This window comes from Carcharodon carcharias, chromosome 1 (genome assembly GCF_017639515.1).
Source record: "Carcharodon carcharias isolate sCarCar2 chromosome 1, sCarCar2.pri, whole genome shotgun sequence".
Taxonomy (NCBI): Eukaryota; Metazoa; Chordata; class Chondrichthyes; order Lamniformes; family Lamnidae; genus Carcharodon; species Carcharodon carcharias.
In genome coordinates, this window is record NC_054467.1 from 249,878,492 (window position 1) to 249,897,250 (window position 18,759).

The following is an 18,759-nucleotide window of genomic DNA, read 5'->3' on the forward strand; positions in this document are numbered from 1 at the left end:
TTGGATTCTATTAATAGTCCCAAGTATTCCATGTGGAAGCACATGCTTCACTCTCTGAGTAAAGTTTCTAATGATTCCTTATTGGATTTATTAGACATAGAGGTGTGATGGCACAGAAGAAGGCCGTTTGACTCATTGCTCTCTGTAAAGCAATCCAGTCAGCCCCATTGCCCCATTCTGTCCCCAAAGCCCTTCAAGTTTATTGCCCTCAAGTGTGCACCCAATTTCTTTTTGAAATAATTGATCATCTCTGCTTCCATTATCCTCGTAGGCTACAAATTCAGGTCATTATCACTTACTGCATGAAGAAGATCTTTCCCATTCTCCTATGTATATCTTGCCCAAAACCTTACATCTGTGTCCCCTAGTCCTTGTACCATCAGTTAATGATAATACTTTTTCCAATCCTAATTTATCTAAGCCTGTCGGAATCTTGTACACCTCTATCAAATCTCCCTCCAACTGCCTTTATTCCAAGGGGGATAACTCCAGCTTCTCCAACCTAACCTAGCAGCTAAATTCTCCATCTATGGAACTAGTCTTGTAAATCTCCTCTGCACCTTCTCAATGACCCTCACATCCTCCCTAAAGTGCAAGGATTAGAACTAGATGCAGACCCCTAGTTGTGACTGAACCAGAGATTTATGTACGCTCATCATAACTTGCCTGCTTTTATACTCAATGTCATTATTTATGAAACCAAGATCCCACAGGCCTTGCTAACCACCTTCTCAATATGTCCTGCTGCATTTAAATACCTAAGCACATGAACTCCCAGATCCCTCTGTATCTCTACAATCTTTAAAACTGTACAATTAAGTTTGTATTGTCTCTCCCTACCCATCACAGTGGCACTAAAATTCACATACCACATTACTCATTTATGTGATTGGCAGTAAAGTCTTTTTGGCATGACCGCTCATGTTGCTACTGCATAGTAGCAGCTAAAATGTTTGAGATACCTTGCCTTCCAGGGTAATCTGAGGTAGACTGGGCACTTTTCAGGGACAAAGACCATTCAGGACTTAGACCCGTTCATGAGTTTGCATAATATACAGCGCAAAATGATCTGATCAGGGTTGCCATTATCCCACAGGGTGTCTTTGATGCGCCCTATTTCAGCATTAAGCTTGCATGGTGAGCAAATGTCTTGGGCCGCATTTATGAGGCTGCCGATAAGGCCAATCTTGTAGCATGTGGAACTGTAAGAATCCCAACCCATGAATGGACCAGTGAAGGTAGGCTTTCAGTAGACTTTCAGAGAACCCCCTGGCAGATTTCTCGACTAGTACATCAAGGAAAGGGAGCTCATTTGACTGCTCCATTTCAAAGGTGAATTTGAGCGTAGGATGGAGCCCATTATGACATGCAAGAAAATTATTAAATGCTGCTATAGATTTAAATATAGCAAACGTATCATCCACATATTGGAAATATGCAAGTGATAGGAGGTTAAGTATCATTCCATCAAGGACACGTTTCTCATGGAACCAAACAAAGATGTTTGTGAGAGCTGGGCCTAGAGGGGATCCCATTCCTTCACATTTGCAAAGACCATTCAGGACTTGCATATCGATAACATTACTGTGTCCATATGCTCATGTGACATTGCTAAGCTATTCACCAATGTCCCCTTAAGGAAGCGTAGATAATTGCACTGCAGCAGTACATTATGGTGATCTAGACCCACCACAAGTTCGTGAATCAGTATTCTCATGGAACCCAGCAAAGATGTTTGCGAGAGCTGGGCCTAGAGGGGATCCTATGGCAACACCATCTTTTTGGCTTACATGGTGTCGTTAAAGCTGAACTCAACTGCATGACTTGCCGAATTCATAAGTTCAATGAATGTTGATTCACATCATACTGTGAACCTGAGTGACAATCTTAAATTGGTTGTCAGTTTGATTTTTAGCACACCATTGCATGGATCAGTATTTATGAATACTGATTCACACAATGGTGTGCTAAAAATTTAGTTGACAACCAATTTAAGATTCTCAGTTGGGCTTGCTGTGTGGCACACTTACATGTACTGCAAGCTACATATTTTGGCTCTGGTCTTTGCAGACTGAAAGGACATGTACACACATTGAGCCTGTTTCAGCCAAACAAAATAAATGATATCCATTTGTTCGTTTATTGCTCAGGGCAATACGTTGACCAATAAGAGTCAAGCTACCTGGTTTAAATTTCAAACAATTTGTCAGTTACCTGTCAGTCACCATTCTCCATGGCAATGCCTCTACCAATCAAAGTCCACTTGCCAACCAATCGGCATTCTCTTCTCATACAGTGTAAAGTTGTTGCTTCCCCTGACATTGGTATTCTTGCGATTGGTTCAATTGGTGATTCATGATGGGTTCAAGACAAAAAGCTTCCACAAAATATCTTTTTTCAGAAATACACATTTATGTGTACCAAAAAAACAGTGGTCCTAGTACTGCACCTGTCTACCACCTTCCTTACAGAATACTGAAAGGCCTGGACAGAGTGGATGTGGGGAAGATGTTTCCATTAGTAGGAGAGACTAGGACCCGAGGGCACAGCCTCAGAGTAAAGGGAAGACCTTTTAGAACAGAGTTGAGGAGAAAGTTCTTTAGCCAGAGAGTGGTGAATCTATGGAATTCATTGCCACAGAAGGCTGTGGAGGCCAGGTCATTGAGTGAACTTAAGATCAAGATAGATAGGTTCTTGATTGGTAAGGGGATCAAAGGTTACGGGGAGAAGGCGGGAGAATGGGGTTAAGAAATTTATCAGCCATGATTGAATGGCGGAGCAGACTCGATGGGCTTAATGGCCTAATTTCTGCTCCTATGTCTTATGGTCTCCAGTCTGATAAATAACTGTTCACCATGATTCACCGTCCTCTTCCTTAAGCCTTTTTTTCATTAGTCAAGCTGTCACTGACATTCCTATTACATGAGCCTCAATTTTGTTCACCATTTATTTATTAGTGACTGTCTTGTATTTATGATCATTAACTGAGGACTCCAATGCAACTGGCAACATTTTTTTCCACATTTACTCTTATCAATTTCAAAGATCCCTATCAGGACTTGCCTCAGTCTTTTCTTTTCTAGACGAAAGCATACTCAGTCTTTCCTGAATCTTCATTCCTGGTTAACTAAGGTTAAATAGAAATCTCATTGCAAAAGATACTCTGGGAAAAAGTGATCATTATACAACTGAATTTCATGAGCTGCCTTCTTGAAACGCTGCAATCCATGTGATGTAGGTACACCCATGGTGCTGTTAGGAAGGGAGTTCTAGGATTTTGACCCAGTGACAGTGAAGGAACGGCAATATATTTCCAAGTCAGGATGGTGTGTGACTTGGAGGGGAATTTCTAGGTGGTGGTGTTCCCATCTATCTGCTGCTGGTAGTGGTCATGGGTTTGGAAGGTTCTGCCTAAGGAGCCTTGGTGAATTCCTGCAGTGCATCTTGTAGATGGCACACACTGCTGCTACTGTGCGTCGGTGATGGGAGGACTGAATGATTGTGGATGAGGTGCCAATCAAGCAGATTGCTTTGTCCTGGATGGTGCCCAGCTTCTTGAGTGTTGTGGGAGTTGCACTCATCCAGGCAAGTGGGGAGTATTCCATCACACTACTGACTTGTGCCTTGTAGATGGTGGACAGGGTTTGGGGAATCAGGAGGTGAGTTACTCGTCGCACAATTCCTAGCCTCTGACCTCTTGTAGCCACAGTATTTATATGGCTTGTCCAGTTCAGTTTCTAGTTATTGATAACCCTCCAGGATGGTGATAGTCTGTGATTCAGTGATGCTAATGCCATTGAATGTCAAGGAGCAATGTTTGGATTCTCTCTTGTTGGAGATGGTCATTGTCTGACACTTGTGTAGCATGAATGTCACTTGCCACTTGTCAGCCCAAGCCTGGATATTATCCAGGTCTTGCTGCATATGGACATAGAGTGCTTCAGTATCTCAGGAGTCATGAATGGTGTTGAACATTGTGCAATCATCAGCAAACATCCTCACTTCTGACCTTATGATGGAAGGAAGGTCATTGATGAAGCAGCTGAAGATGGTTGGGCCTAAACACTGCCCTGCGGAACTCCTGCAGCAATGTCCTGGAGCTATGATGACTGACCTCCAACAACCACAACCATCTTCCTTTGTGTTAGGTATGACTCCAAATGAAGTACTCTATATGGATGGACAGTACCCAATTATCACATTGAGAATGTAAAGTCCCTTACAACTATCAATTGCAATAGACTGCTTCAGTATCTGTGGAGTAGCGAATGATGCAATCATCAGCGAACATCCGCACTTCTGACTATATGATGGAAGGAAGGTCTTTGATGAAACAGCTGAAGATGGTTGGGCCTAGTGTTTCAGTGCTGAAGAAGGTAGCAGAGGAATGGGGCCATGGAGGCACATGAAAATAAGTATATTTCTTTCTACATTTTCATTAAATTGATAGTTGTAAGGGAATATATGTTCTCGATGTGATAATTGTGTACTGCCATCCATATGGAACACTTCATTTGTTCAAAGGTTGAATGTCGTCTTGATAGTGTTGTTATGTTTTTAAAGAGAGGAGAAATCCTATAGTCGCACATGGGGAGGGTTTTATGGACCACACCAGTGTATATGAAGGCAGAGGTCACGTAGACTAAAAAGGCTAGCCCACAGCCTTCCTGCAAGCTGTTCCCCGTAATACAGGGAGCAGATAAGACATTTGCCTGCCCTCAGACCTATTGTCGCATTTAATTAGCCAATTAAAGGCCATTTAAGGGCCTATATCCACTTCTGCTGGATAATGAACATCCTGCAACTCTCCCATCTCGGGGTCAAAGGTGGGAAGGAAGTGCCCATTGGAGGCACCTCCTCCCAAAGATGGTATCCCTCTTTGACCCAACACTTCTAGCCTATCAAACCTGACCCCTCCACTCCCCTCCCTTCCCCATTAGGGTCCCCAATCCCTCCTTGAACCAAAGCCCTGGACTTACCTTTCAGTCTAGCCTCCATGATCCTCTTCTTGGGTCTCCCTTGTAGTCCCAGCAGCATCCACTATTTGCTGCTGATGTGGCTGGGACTACTCAGCTGCCTGTCTTTCAGATTGACTGATGGCTCTCAAGGGTGAGACTTCCTGTGTCTGAGGAGTGGAAGTCCCACTCTCACCCTGTTAAGACCGTCCCCAGCCTATTTTCACTGCGTGACCACCCTTTTTAATATCAGCGAGCTGCCGGCCGACTTTTCTATTAGTGGGGAAAGCAATATGCGTCCCCGCTGTAAAATTCACCCCCATGATATATTCTACTGCAATGCCTTGTTCCTGCTATTGTTTATCTAAATATTCAGTCATATAGGTTCACTCGAAATGAGGGCATAAGTGGGAATGTCCAATGACCTGAAGAAACGTTTTCTCACCTTTTGGCTCCATGAATCTTCTCTCCCACCTGCAAAGCACAAGTCAGGAGTGTGATGGAATACTCTCCACTTGCCTGGATAAGTGCAGCTCCAATTACACTCAAGAAGCTCAACACTGTCCAGGGCAAAGCAGCCCGCTTGATTGGCACCCCATCCATCATCTTCAACATTTACTCCCTCTACCACACAGTGGTAGCAGTGTGTACCATCCGCAAGATGCACTGCAGCAACTTGCCAAGGCTCCATTGACAGAACTTCCCAAACCCTCAACTACCGCCTAGAAAAATAAAGGCAGCAGGCGCGTGGGTCAAAATCCTGAAACTTTCACAGCTGCATGGGTGTATCTACACCACATGGACTGTAGGAGCTCAAGAAGGCGGCTCATCACTGCCTTCTCAAGGGGCAGCTAAGAATGGGCATTAACAGCTTTGCCAATGATGCCCGAGAATGAACATTAAAGAAAATGTGGCAATGGCAGAGACGGAGGCCGTTCAGCTTATCACATATTCTCCAGCGATCTGGCAAAGCGTGTACAAACCTAATCAGACTGCTGCACTCTCTGCCCTTAGCCTCATATCATTCTCTGCTTCGGATATGTTCCCTTCACTTTTTCCTGAAAAGAGGCAGCAAACCTTTGCCATTTGGTGGTGCAGGGAATCTCGTATCCCCGTCTGTAGAGTTGGGATTGAGAATTCAGCTAGCTGGCTATCTGGAGTTAGCGAGGAGGACAGTGCAGCCCTTGTGCGAAGTATTTTGTCATTTTCCAATCAGTGGAGAGTATTGGCAAGCTGTACTGGCAGAAGATAATGAGACAGTGCCTGCGCCTACAGCACCAGATGGCCTGTGAAAATTTACAATTTTGATTTATTTTTTAATATCTACATCTAGACTCTCATTCTAGTGCCTCATGCATGAACCACTCTGGGGATTTACGTGTGTTACATTTCAGTAATCTAATATCCTCCGCCCCTCATCTCAACTGAAGGCAATCCACTTTTTATTATTAATTCGATCCAATGTAAACATCTCTGGCAAGGCCAGCATTTGTTGCCCATCCCGCATTGCGCCTTAGAAGTTTCTTTCAAGGAAGCAAGTAGAGACAGAGGGAGGGGTGGGATAGGGTGGGGTGGGCTCCGGGGCCCGTTGTTAGAAGGAGCTTAGGAGGAGAGAGGTGGGGGTGGGGAAGGGGGAGGGGCAATGGCGAGGGAGGAATCAGGGAGGAGAGGAGTGCAAGCAGGGATTCAGGGGCCATGAGGGTGTCACCAGGGGAACCACAGTTGATGGCAGTCAGGCAAGTGTTGACATGAAAGGGGTGTCCAGAGGGAACAGCAACTGGGGAAATGGAAATTCAGGAGTAGGGACTCTCAAGTTTTCATTTGGGTACCCGCCTGGCCCACAAGAAAGTTCAAAAAGAAAATGAAAGCTAACTTAACTTGGCCTCTTCTGGCCCACAATTCAACTCCTGGCATGTATGGCAGTGGGCAGTGAGTAGTGAAGCTGCTCCTGGTCATGCTCCAGGTTAAAACAGTATGATAACCTAATTGGAGCCTCTGACAACATATATTACCACCTCAGGAGATGAATTTTCTTGCAGAGCCAAAGACACAGCATTGGCAATGGGAAAAATGTAGGGATGCTGCAGGCTGCTATTTTGTGAGATCACGTGCTTTGAACTCCCCATCCAACAATAATTCATTTTGGTACTGTTGGACTCTAAGGACCGGTGTCATGGTCTCTTGACATGGCAGGGAATTGTTCCTGCAGCAGGTAGCAGAAACGGGGCTTGTTATTCCCTTGAGTACAGAAGATAGAGGGTTTACCTTAATTGAGCTGTTTTAAGGTGATTAAAAGGTAGATCGGGAGAAACAATTTCCTCTGGTGGGGGAGCCCAGAATAAGGGGGCATAACATTAAAATTTGGGGCTAGACCTTTCAGGGCTGATGTGAGGAAATTAATGATGCTTCCCTGCATCATTGCTAGTGATGTTTTTAACCTGTCTTGCTTTATAAATGGGCAGGCTTCAGATCAATGAGGGTATCAGCCAATCGAAGGACCATATATAGCAGCAAACTAATTGTAAAGAACCCCAGAAATAAATAATTTACAATTCACATACCAAAGCATTTTGCAGGCAATAAAGTGTAGCCATTGTTTCATTCAAAAGAAATGAAATGAATGAATTCACCCCAATGAATGAATAAATCTCTAATGGTGCCACAGTCCCCCAGTAATGCATTGGGAGTGTCGGCCTGGTGCTCAAGTCTCTAGAGTGGGACTTCAACAAGATGCTCAATTAAGTCTATAACTCTTCAGCCATTTACTGGAAGTGGCCTTTAATAAGATAACAGGCCCGGCAGAGTGAGTGAAGCCTCTTTTGTTTTATTGATCTTCAACAGCCCTTGTTACTGCAGAGCAGATTGCCAAGAACATGTTCTCACCCGCCTATTCTGTATTTATATTACAGAATTGTTGGCACTATGGTACTCATCTCCTTTCTGCTGAGGGCAGTATGCCACATAGAATTGAGGCAAACAGCTGAGCGCAGGTTTTCTTTCTGGGCAAGTTACAGGTCGGGACTTTACTTCCTCATCGCAAGACCTTTCCTGATTGCCCAGGAAGTGTCCACACAAGCCATTATGCCTGTACCAGTTCTTTGAAAGAGCTACCCATTAGTCCCACTCCCGCTGCCCGCATAGCCCTGCAAATGTTTCCCCTTCAAGTTTATATCCATTTCCTTTTTGAATGTTGCCATTAAATCTGCTTCTACCACCCTTCCTGGCAGTACATTCCAAATTGTAACAAATCACTGCAAATAAAAAAAGGTTCTCCTCATCTCACACCCTATTTCTAGTGTCAACTATTCAGTCCAGTAATAGCTAGAGATGATGATTGTCCCCAAAACTCTTTAAAAAAAGACACAGAGGTGCCTCAGAGGTTCAAGCCTCAGAGGTGGAACGGAGAAGAATCTGTGGATATTGTGTCAATTGAAATTTTGAAAACCTTTAAGGTGCCCAGGGATGTGCAACAACAAGGTTGGTGAATAGAGCTGAGGTACAGATAGCCATGATTTAATTAGAAATAAACAAAAAACTGCGGATGCTGGAAATCCAAAACAAAAACAAAAATACCTGGAAAAACTGTTGAAGGGTCATTCGGACTAGAAACGTTAGCTGTGCTCCTATCCACAGATGCTGCCAGACCTGCTGAGTTTTTCCAGGTATTTTTGTTTTTGTAGCTAATTAGATATAATTAGATATGGGAGCTGAGTGATGGCAGGAAGTAATTCCTTACACACTGAGTGGTGGAAATCTGGATTTTTCTGTCTCAAGGAAGCATTTGAGGCTGGGGGTCAACAGAAATTTACGAAAATGAGAGCAATAGATTTTTTTGTTAGGCAAGGGCGTTAAGGCTCATGGAACCAAAGCAGAGAGAGATGGAGTTAAGGCAGAAATCAGCCATCATCTAATTGAATGGTGGAATAGGTTTAAGGTGCTAAACATAAGCTGTGGCTCTTCCTCCTGAGTCAGAAGGTTGTGGATTCCAGTTCCACTCCAGGACTTGAGCACTAAAATCTAAGCTGACACTCCAATTACATTACAATAGTGTAAAGTGGGTGATAGAGCGCTGCCGACCTGCTTTCCAACTCTATCCATTTAACACAATTGCACAAAGTCAAGATCCCCCCCTCACAATCATCTAAGGTGACAAGCGCCCAGTCCTGAAAACACTGATAAAATAATTAAATATAACAAACTATCCACCGCAGATTGTGTTGAGCGAGGACATGATCCACCTCGGCACTCGTCCACCACCCGCACCCCCTCCCCACCCACCCACCCCCCCCCAGCGCCACAATAATCTCCCACTATGGTAAAATGACTTTCCAACACTTGTGACTCATAGATGAAGAATGTCCACCTCTGCCGAGATACCAACATCCAAAGAATTGTCGCTTAACAACAGCCAATAAAATGCATTACCATAATGCCCGGAAGCAATTTACAGTCTATGGAAGTATAGTCACTGTTGTCATGTGTGGAATGTAGCAGCCAACTTATACACAGCAAGTTCTCGCAAACTGCAATATGATAGCCACCAGTTAACCTCTTTTTTTGATTGAAGTTGGTTGGTAAATTTTGGCCAGGACATCAGAGAGAACACTTTTGCTCTTCTTCAAAATAGTTCCATTGGATCTTTTATAACCGCCTGAGAAAATGGGGCTTTATTTCAAATTCCAGCCAAAAGATAGCATCTGCAAACGTATGGCACTTCCTCAGAACTACACTGCAGTACCAACTTAAATTATGTGATCCTTTCATAGGGCTTGAATCTACAAACCTTCTGACTCAGGGGCAAAAGCGCTACCACACAGCCATAACTGACACATCTAAAACAACAGGAGTGAGTTGACAATCCCTTTCCCTCATAGGGGAAAACAAAAGGTTTATTGGGCCTAGTTGCCTTTTTCTATTCCTAAAGGTGGGTAAAGTTCTTGAATCGTACCCGTCCTGGGAGAGAAAGTTCCCTCAGAAGCAAGTAGTTGCCTTCAGTTAGTGCAAGATGATGCTGATCCCCTGAAGCCGTGCTCTTCATCAAACTGAACATCACTGTGGTTTTAATTTCATTAGTAACACCAATTGTGTTAAACATCTGCTAACACAAAATTGACTGATTACTCATGTTGACTGTCAGAACAAACAATTAACGGGGGAAGGTCACTCTTTGATTTTGCTTGCTGACTACGGCAGGTCACTGGCAGAAACTTATGCGTTGTCAGTGAATTAGAATTCATATTGTGCCATCTAAAGGATTTTATGATGTTAATGAGAACCCACGGGCATTTACCAAGGACATCCTACAATTACTGTCTCTCATGTGTTTGATTATATTACTGAATTGATGCTTGCGGTGACACCACTACAATATTAATGATAAACAGGAGGCTCTGTCATCACAGAACACCGGCTTCTTTTGTTACTGTTCTCTGTCATCTCCTGAATACAGTCAGCTCATAATAGGACACAGGTCCATGGGCATTGGTACCACAGTGCAGTGGCTAGTCCTCAGGACGAGCTTAGAGGGCGAACATTTCCAGGTTTAAGGTGAGACATCTCAGAGGGATATTTAAAGTAGAGGAGGTAATAAGGTACCCCTGGACAGCAGGGCAAGACACGAGGGTATATTTTAGAATTGTGAAGGGCAGTTTTAGGACAGTTGTCATAAAGTGTTCTTTGGCTAGGCAGAGGCAAGGAATGACCCACTCTCCAAGCCTTGCCTCACAAAATGGCACCTACAGAAAATACAGTTAGATGTGCTTCTGCAGAGAGAAGGGATGTGGTGAGGGAGCAGGAGGTGGAATTAATTATTGAATAAATGTTGTTAAGCATTTATTTATTCCTAAAAAGTATTGCTGATTTTCGTTAGATATTTATTCGACCAAAACATTACATTGCTACCACTTAACTGTGCTAATCATGGCTCAACGGATAGCAACCTCTCCCATCATTAAAAGGTCATGGGTTCAAACCCTACTCCAGGGACTTTAGGCTGAATCTCCCAGTGCAGTGCTGAGGGAGTACTGCAGTGTCAGAACTGCTGTCTTTCCAATGTGATATTAGACCAAAGTCTTGTCTGCTCTCTCAGGTGGATGTAAAAAAAAAATCCTGCAGCACTGTTTCGAAGAAGAGCAGGAGAGTCTACTCCACTGTCCTGATCAATATTTATCTCTCAACCAACATCACTAAACACAGATTTCCCGGTCCGCATCACATTGCTGCTTGTGGGAGTTTGCTGTGCACAAATTGGCTCTCTCATTTTCTACACTACAACAGTCACTGCACTTCAAAAGAACTTCACTGGCTGTAAAGTGCTTAGAGATAAAAGCAAAATACTGCGAATGCTGGAAATCTAATGCAAAAACAGAAAATGCTGGGGAAATTCAGCAGGTCTGACAGTGTCTGTGGATTTTTTTCTAGAGTTTCGTGGGGCAGGGACAGGCTGACATGCTCTGAAGAAGGGTCATACGGACTCGAAACGTTAACTCTGTTTCTCTCTCCACAGATGCTGTCAGACCTGCTGAGTGCTTAGAGGTGTTCTGATTTCAGGAAAAGTGCTGTATGAATGGAAGTCTTTTTTTCTTAGCCAGTGTAAGCATCTGATCAGTTTTTTTTTTTCCTTTTCCCTCGCTCTCTCCCAGGTACCTGTATAAACTTCGGGATTTGCATATCTCCTATGAGAATTTCACTGAGGCAGCCTATACTCTGCTCCTGCATGCAAAGCTGCTGAAGGTAACAACCAAAGCATTTCTAAGCTGAACATGTTGGAGGCCTGTAACTTCCGAGCTCTGGGGACTTGTACCTGGGAGGTGCTTCAAAGATGCGCTGGGGAATCCACCCCCTCCATGAAGTCCCTGTGTAAGGATTGCACAGCAATTGCCCAGGAAGTTCAAGTGCCCGTTGGACAATTGCTCTCCAACGGGAACCATCCGAAAGTGCGATTTAAATCACAAATTTCGGATGGTTCTGGGTAATGATTGTAGTGACCTTCCCCAACACCCAACAGGACACCACCCCAGCCCCCCAGCTAACCTCCCACCCACCCCCAACTAGCCCCTCCCGATCCCCCACCAGACCCCCTTCCCCCCAAAACCCCACAAGACATCCCCCCCCCACTTCACACGGGACCCCCGCAGCTATGCCCCCCAAACCCCCACCAAGGGACACCCTACTGCTCCTGGCCATCAAAGGACTTCCCCCATTCTCCGGACCCCAACCAGACCACCAGACTATGCCTCAACCCTCCACGGAACTCACCCAACACCCCTGACCCCCGCCCAGTGGGACCCACTGACTGCCGTCCCCACCCCTAGACTACCCCTCACCACCACCCCCCCCCGACTATACCCCCTGTGACTAGGCCCCTGACTACACCCCCACCCCCACCCCTCAACTACACCCCCATCCCCTGACTACCCCGCCAGCACCAGATTCACGGACTAAACAATACACACCCCCCCCACAACCCCCCATTCCCCAACTAAACCCCCCCAGCCCCCTGACTAACCTCCAGCCCCCCCCCCCACCAACTAACTCCTGCCCACCCTCCCACCACCCCCAAGCCTCTCCTCTTACCTGGAAAACTTACCTTGTGCCTTCTCAAAAGCGACAGGACCTTTAAACTCACCCGCTTTACAGCAGCTAGTGCCGTAAAAAAGGGTGGGGGGGGGGGGGGGGGGTGGTGGTGGCGGGCTTCCTTACCCCCCCGACTCTCCTGCCCTTGGCACAAGGCCTCGGGAACCCGCTGCCCTCACCTGGCCTGAGCCGGAAGGTCGGGTGAGAGAAGGAGCAGCTTCCTTCCCAGGTAAGCAATTGGGAGGGGAGAGGCAATCCGACCCTGACTGCTGCTCCGTGGAAGTGACGCGTCGACTTGCCCTGGGGCTGGTAATCCAGGGTGGAGCAGCGCGCCTGTCCGCTCTGAGTGCCCGGGCATCAAGAAGTGGAACGGTGTCGGCTAATCCGGAGTGCGATTCGGGGGAACCAAAGGAACTGAAGCGGGATCGTGGAATTGTAGAATGGTACAAAACGACGCGAGGCCATTTGGCGCTGGCTCTTCGGAGCTCCAGCCGAGCGTCCAAATGCATTTCGAGAAACCCTGGGTCCCTGAATCTCTACTGCTGCCCAGAGGGTCAATCCTACCATCCCTCACCCATTTTGCGAAGAATTTCCTTCTGAGGCCTGATCTAAATGGACTTTTCAGAAATTGCTGATCCTAAGTTATTTCAGAATAATGTTTATAGTCAAATTTAATATTTAACATCAGTAATTTGCATACTTCCACTTGTGTCCCCATGACCCCCTCGCGTCAGCGTCATTGTCGCCTGCAGTTAAAGCTCCATTTTTAAAATTTCTCATCGACTCATTCCCCTTCTTGTTGTATCTCCCTCAAGTCTGGAAAAGCGGGGCGGAATTTTCCATCCTGGACACTCAGTCCGGTGGCGGGCAGACGGGAAAGTTGGTGCGATTCCCGCGGGCCGGCTGATCCTCCGCTTTTCAGCTCACTAATTATGCATTCGGCCGGGGAGCTCAGTGAATCTCGTGGGCCGGGGTGGGCAGGACCCTTCATGGGGTCGAAGGTCCGGGTGCCATGTTTAAAGGGCACCCAGACAGACATTCACTCACTGCAAGCCAGGGGGCTCTGCACTACTCCTCCAGAGCCCTTGCGGCCACCACTCATATTGGAGAAGCTGGCAGATGTGAGCAGTTACATCCCAGGGCATACAGGGGTGCCTATGGTATTGCCTTTCCCTCATCTCGAAATAAAAATACCGCCGACGATGCCCCCATGGCTAGGCCAATGCTCGACACTGCAGTGACCCATGTTCGCCAGCCTCAACCTTATAGAGGCCCCACTGCCTCTTGCTGCTCAGGACCTTGCTCCTCCTGGCCCAGTGGGAACCAACGATTGGTCCCCCTTCTCCTCATCCAGATGAGAGCCGTTACTAAGGCAGGTTTGCCTGCAGCCTGCGTCATCAACGCCTCAGTGGATGTGCAAATGAATTGTAGCGATACATTAAGTGAGCATGTCCTTTGCAGGTTTCCCTCCATCTCAAAGCCAGCAAGCCAGTGCTAAGCCCTTCACCTGGCCTCTGACTAGACGTGGCACCCCCACCCTATCCTTTCCAGGTATAGGACACCCTGGTGGACCAGGGATGGGTGTTTCCCTGTTCATACATGATTGCTTATGGAGACATTGCTCTTTGACCAGTGCGCTGAGCCATGTGCAAACATTTGCAAACCCATGCAAACACTTTTCTGCTTGTCCCCATTGCCGTCGAAACTCTATAGACAAACTATAGCCATGACAGCATAGAAAGACCAACCGCATGATCCCTTGTCAGCCGAGACCATTCCCCTGGGCAGATGGAGGTTTGGAGTTGTAAGTTGGCTGCTGTCCCCCAGCCGAGCCCCTTGAAAGCATTCCACCTCCCTCTCTCGCTTCATCCCTGCCTCTGACTGCAGCCAATGGCAACGACAGCTCCACACCTTTCTGGGATCTCGATGTTCTGAGACCCATGTGTCCGGAACAAACCTGCTGCAATGTGGAGTTCACCACAGAGAGGAGAACACAACTGAGCATAGTTGACATACAGTTGCCTCTGTTAGGGGGTCCCTTTAGTCGTGCCCACCTTGAATCCCACCCACCTGAAAAGACCCTCCCCTGATGTCGAGGGATCTCACTGACTGTCTAACTGCAGGGTCAAGGTCAGTTTGGAAAACTAGCGGGTGCCACCTTGCAGACTCGCACCACCATCTTCGACTCTCCCCCTGTCACCCCAAACTTCCCCCCATCACCATAGACCCACCCAATATCACCATTTCTCTCCCCTCTGTCACCCTTGAACCTCCCTCTGTTACCCTGGGCCCTATCACAATCCATCTCCACATGTCTTTCCTCCCCTCAGAGCCGACACCCGTTCCAACCCCTACGCCCACCCTGACCCTGCCCCGTGTTTATCCCGACTGTTTATTCTGCCATCGGGGAACATATTTGTTTTGCCTCCTGCCAAACTAAGTGTCATGACCTGCCATGATTCCCGCTGCTGGTGGGAGTACAAAATTCCACCCATTGTCTTTTCTGCTCTTTGTTGAACCATTGGGTTGGCTTTTGCCAGTATTTGGCCACTTACTTGGTTCAACTGACATCCCGGCAGGTGCCCAAACTTTACCACCACTGGCAAAATGGTATGGCAGCAGGAAACATCGGGCACCCCCCCACCACAACGCCCCCACCCCGATGTCTTTCGCTCACTATTTTGCCAGCCCTCTACCTCCTATCCATCCTCAAAGAGACTAAAGAATTCCAGTCACATCCACCTGAAAAGGCAGTATCTTGATTTAGTGTTTCATTCGCTGAAGCATCAGCATGGATTGTATGTCTGGCTTGAATCCACAGCCTTCTGATTTGGAGGAGAGCATGTTACCAACTGAGCAAGATTTTTTGAGTGTGATAATCCTCGTTAAACAGTGCCTCAAATTTAAAATTACCTTCCTTGGATTTAAATCCCTCCGTAGCTGCAGCAACCTCTTCCCCGTATCACTGAGACCTCATCCAGCCCTACAACTCTCTCAGAACTCAGCGCTCCTCCAATTCTGCCCTCTTCTGCAATCCCCGTTTTACTTTGTCCCACAATTGGCAGCCCATGCCTTCAGCCATCCAGGGAAAAAAGCACTGGGGTTCCCTGCTAAACCTCTGAATCTCTCCACACCTTCCTCCTTTTAAGGCACTTAAGACCTATCTTCCTGACTAAGTTCGTGACCACCTTGCCTAATGTCTCCTTCTTTGGCTCAATGTCAATTTTTGCCTGATAATGCTTCTGTGCAGATCCTTGGGACATTTTTCTACTTTAAAGGTGCTTGATAAATGTAAGTTGGTGTTGTTGACAGCCAGAGTGGCGTTGGATAGAGTCACCAGATTAAAAGGAGGGGGCTGATAGCTTTCTGATGAAAGAATCATCTGACAGGGTAAACGAGATAATGTACAATATGTTAATGGTTGAACCTTGAGCCAGTCAGATAGACATCAATGGCCTCTCCTGCACCATACATAATTTTATTTAGCTGAGAATCCGATAACCCACGCAAAGTTGCAGAGTGTCCTCCATGGCAGCGAAGGTTCCGATTACCAGAGCTTCATTGAAAGGTGTAGCAAACTCTGCATCTGTAAATCAGAAGCACCTTCTCTTTTATTGATTAGGAGAAAAAATGGACAAAATTGTGCACATTGTGTTAGGTGCTGAATTTTGAAAGGTTACAAGAGAGCTGAGAGCCAAATAAGGAGAGGCTTTTGATCAGCTAGGCTGCTAGTCAAGGGTGATTACTGGCCCACTCTCCTTCTCCTTCAGATCAATGAATACAATCACTATGTTAATTATTTGGAATTGCAACTAGAACTGCAGGGGCCAAGAGGTTACCTTCATGGAAATATGTTGAATTTCTATCTTTCCAAGACTACTTTCATAAAGAGGTTTAACACTTTCAGGCCTGTAGCTGGCAAATAGAATTGAGTTTTGTATTTTTGTTGCCTTTTATGACCCAGATCCACCCCGTCCCTTACCCCCTAAAGGTGCTGACTCGTGCCGGGAGGCATCGGGTGATGGGCAAACCCTCTGGTCATTCACTTGCAGCTCCCATTCTTCAAGTCCAAGTCTAGATAGTCTGAGTCCAAGTCCTCAGCAAACGCCACATCTTGCATTTATACAGCCCCTTCCCCAGCCTAAAGACTTTCCAAAGCACTTCACAATCAATGAAAAAGATTTGAAGAGTAGTCACTGTAGAAATGCAGCAGCCAGTTTGTGCAGGGCAAGCTTCCACAAACAGCAATGTGTTAAATGATCAGATTATCTCTTTTTAGGGGGTGACTGAGGGATAAATATTTGCCAGCACACCAGAGAAAACTCTCATTCTCTTCTTCGAATATTGCTAAGGCACCTTTTATGTACACCTATCTGAGAAGCTCAATTTAATGTCTCATCTGAAGGATGGCACCTCTATCAGCGCAATACATAGTCAGTGCTGCCGTGGAGCATCAGCCTAGATTTTGCATTCAAGTCTTTGGAGTGGCAATTGAACCCACAACCACTACCCACTGAACCATGGCAGATGTTGTTACCTGGTTGTGGGGAGAGGGATCATTACAGCTGACATTAATCCTGTTCTCAGACATCTATATACATGAACTTTTCAGCAAGATTGCAAGCGGAGGTGGGGACCCTGGCTGACTTCTCCAGACCCCCCACCACCAGCACAATACATGTCTTGCAGGTTCCCCATCTGGCACAAACTAGGTACCCTTCTTAATTGTTCTCTGTATGTGGGCATCACTGGCAATTTATTGCCCTTCCCTTTAGTCACACCTCAAAAAGATGGTGGTGAGCTGCCCTCCTGAAATGCTGCCGTCAATTTTCTATTAACATCTCTATAGTGCTGTTAGATGTGAAATTCTGAGATTTTGACCCAAAATTGATGAAGAAAATGGCAATATATGTCCAAATCACTTTGATGCGAGACTTGGAGGGGCACTTGCTGCCCATTATCCTGGAGGTAGTTAATATTGCAGTTTTGCAAAGTGCCGTCAAAGAAGACTTAGTGAGTTGCTGCAGTTCACCTTCTGGATAGTACACACCGCAACGACACTATAACATGGAATGGATGGTTAAGCTAATGGATACCTGGCCGATCAAGTGGATTTCTGGCTTATATGGTTCTACCATCAAGCACCTCATTTTGCTTTTTATCTAGAGCAGGTTTAATGGGGCCCATTTGGGAGAAACTCCTCTCATGCTAATTTCCTTCTATTCATAATGGAGTTGGTCTCATTTTATTACTCTTGTCATGAATTTTGTGCTCAATAAAATGAGTTACTTTAGTACTGGTGAATCAATGACCTCCACTTGAGTAAGAGCATCAATCATTTCCAGGTTATGTGTAACCAAGTTAAGGTAGAGCTGCAATGACTCTGTTCTGAAAATAATCTAGAGCTCAGGCCTCAGAAGAGGCCTTATGGTAGTTCCTGGAAATGAGATTGCCTTTTATCCCTGTGGCTCTTGGTTACGAGGAACGGGATTGAAACTGCCAAGCTCATTTTATGTCTGCTAGACAACAGTGTTTTGTCTCAGCTATCTGGGATGGATTTGAATTCCCATCAAAGGGGTGAAAGGCTAGTGTTTTAACACACTGTGTGTGTACTGTCCAATCCCACGAATATCGTTCTCTTTGTTCACTGTTCAGGTTGCCCTCAGTTCCACTTATCCTGGAAAAACTCGGTCTGGCGTTGCCCTGAGGCTAACATTGTCTGGTGACCAGATCAACTGAGGCATCTGCAAAGCTTTGGAAGGAAGTGGCTCTTTTGGCAAAAGTCTTAAAGAGATTTAAAGGATGGCAAGATAGAGATAACTTACCTTTAAACTTACAGGATATAACATATGCTTGTCAGCCTTCAATGTTAGGACAAGCCCACTGTAGATAGGGGATTCTGCAGGACATCCAATTTGACTTCTTTTTTATTCATTCATGAGATGTGGGCATTGCTGGCTGGGCCCATCCCTAGTTGCCCTTGAGAAGGTGGTGGTGAGCTGCCTTCTTGAACCGCTGCAGTCCATGTAGTGTAGGTACACCCACAATGCTGTAGGAAGGGAATTGCAGGGTTTTGACCCAGCGACAGTGAAGGAACAGCGAAAAGTCAGGATGGTGAGTGACTTGGAGGGGAACTTCCAGGCATTGGTGTTTCCATCTATCTTCTGCCCTTGTCCTTCTAGATGGTAGTGGTCGTGGGTTTGGAATGTGCTGTCGAAGGAGCCTTGAT

The 18,759-nt window shown here is 46.0% G+C and overlaps 1 protein-coding gene across 1 annotated transcript in view; it reads left to right on the forward strand.

The window, feature by feature from the left end:
* Window positions 1-18,759, forward strand: part of LOC121278030 (dedicator of cytokinesis protein 2-like) — a 1,199,266-nt gene that overhangs the window by 1,027,092 nt on the left and 153,415 nt on the right. The window contains exon 37 of the mRNA XM_041188048.1: window positions 11,597-11,687. Within this exon, the coding sequence (XP_041043982.1) occupies window positions 11,597-11,687 (91 nt within the window). The remainder of the gene's footprint in view (window positions 1-11,596; window positions 11,688-18,759) is intronic.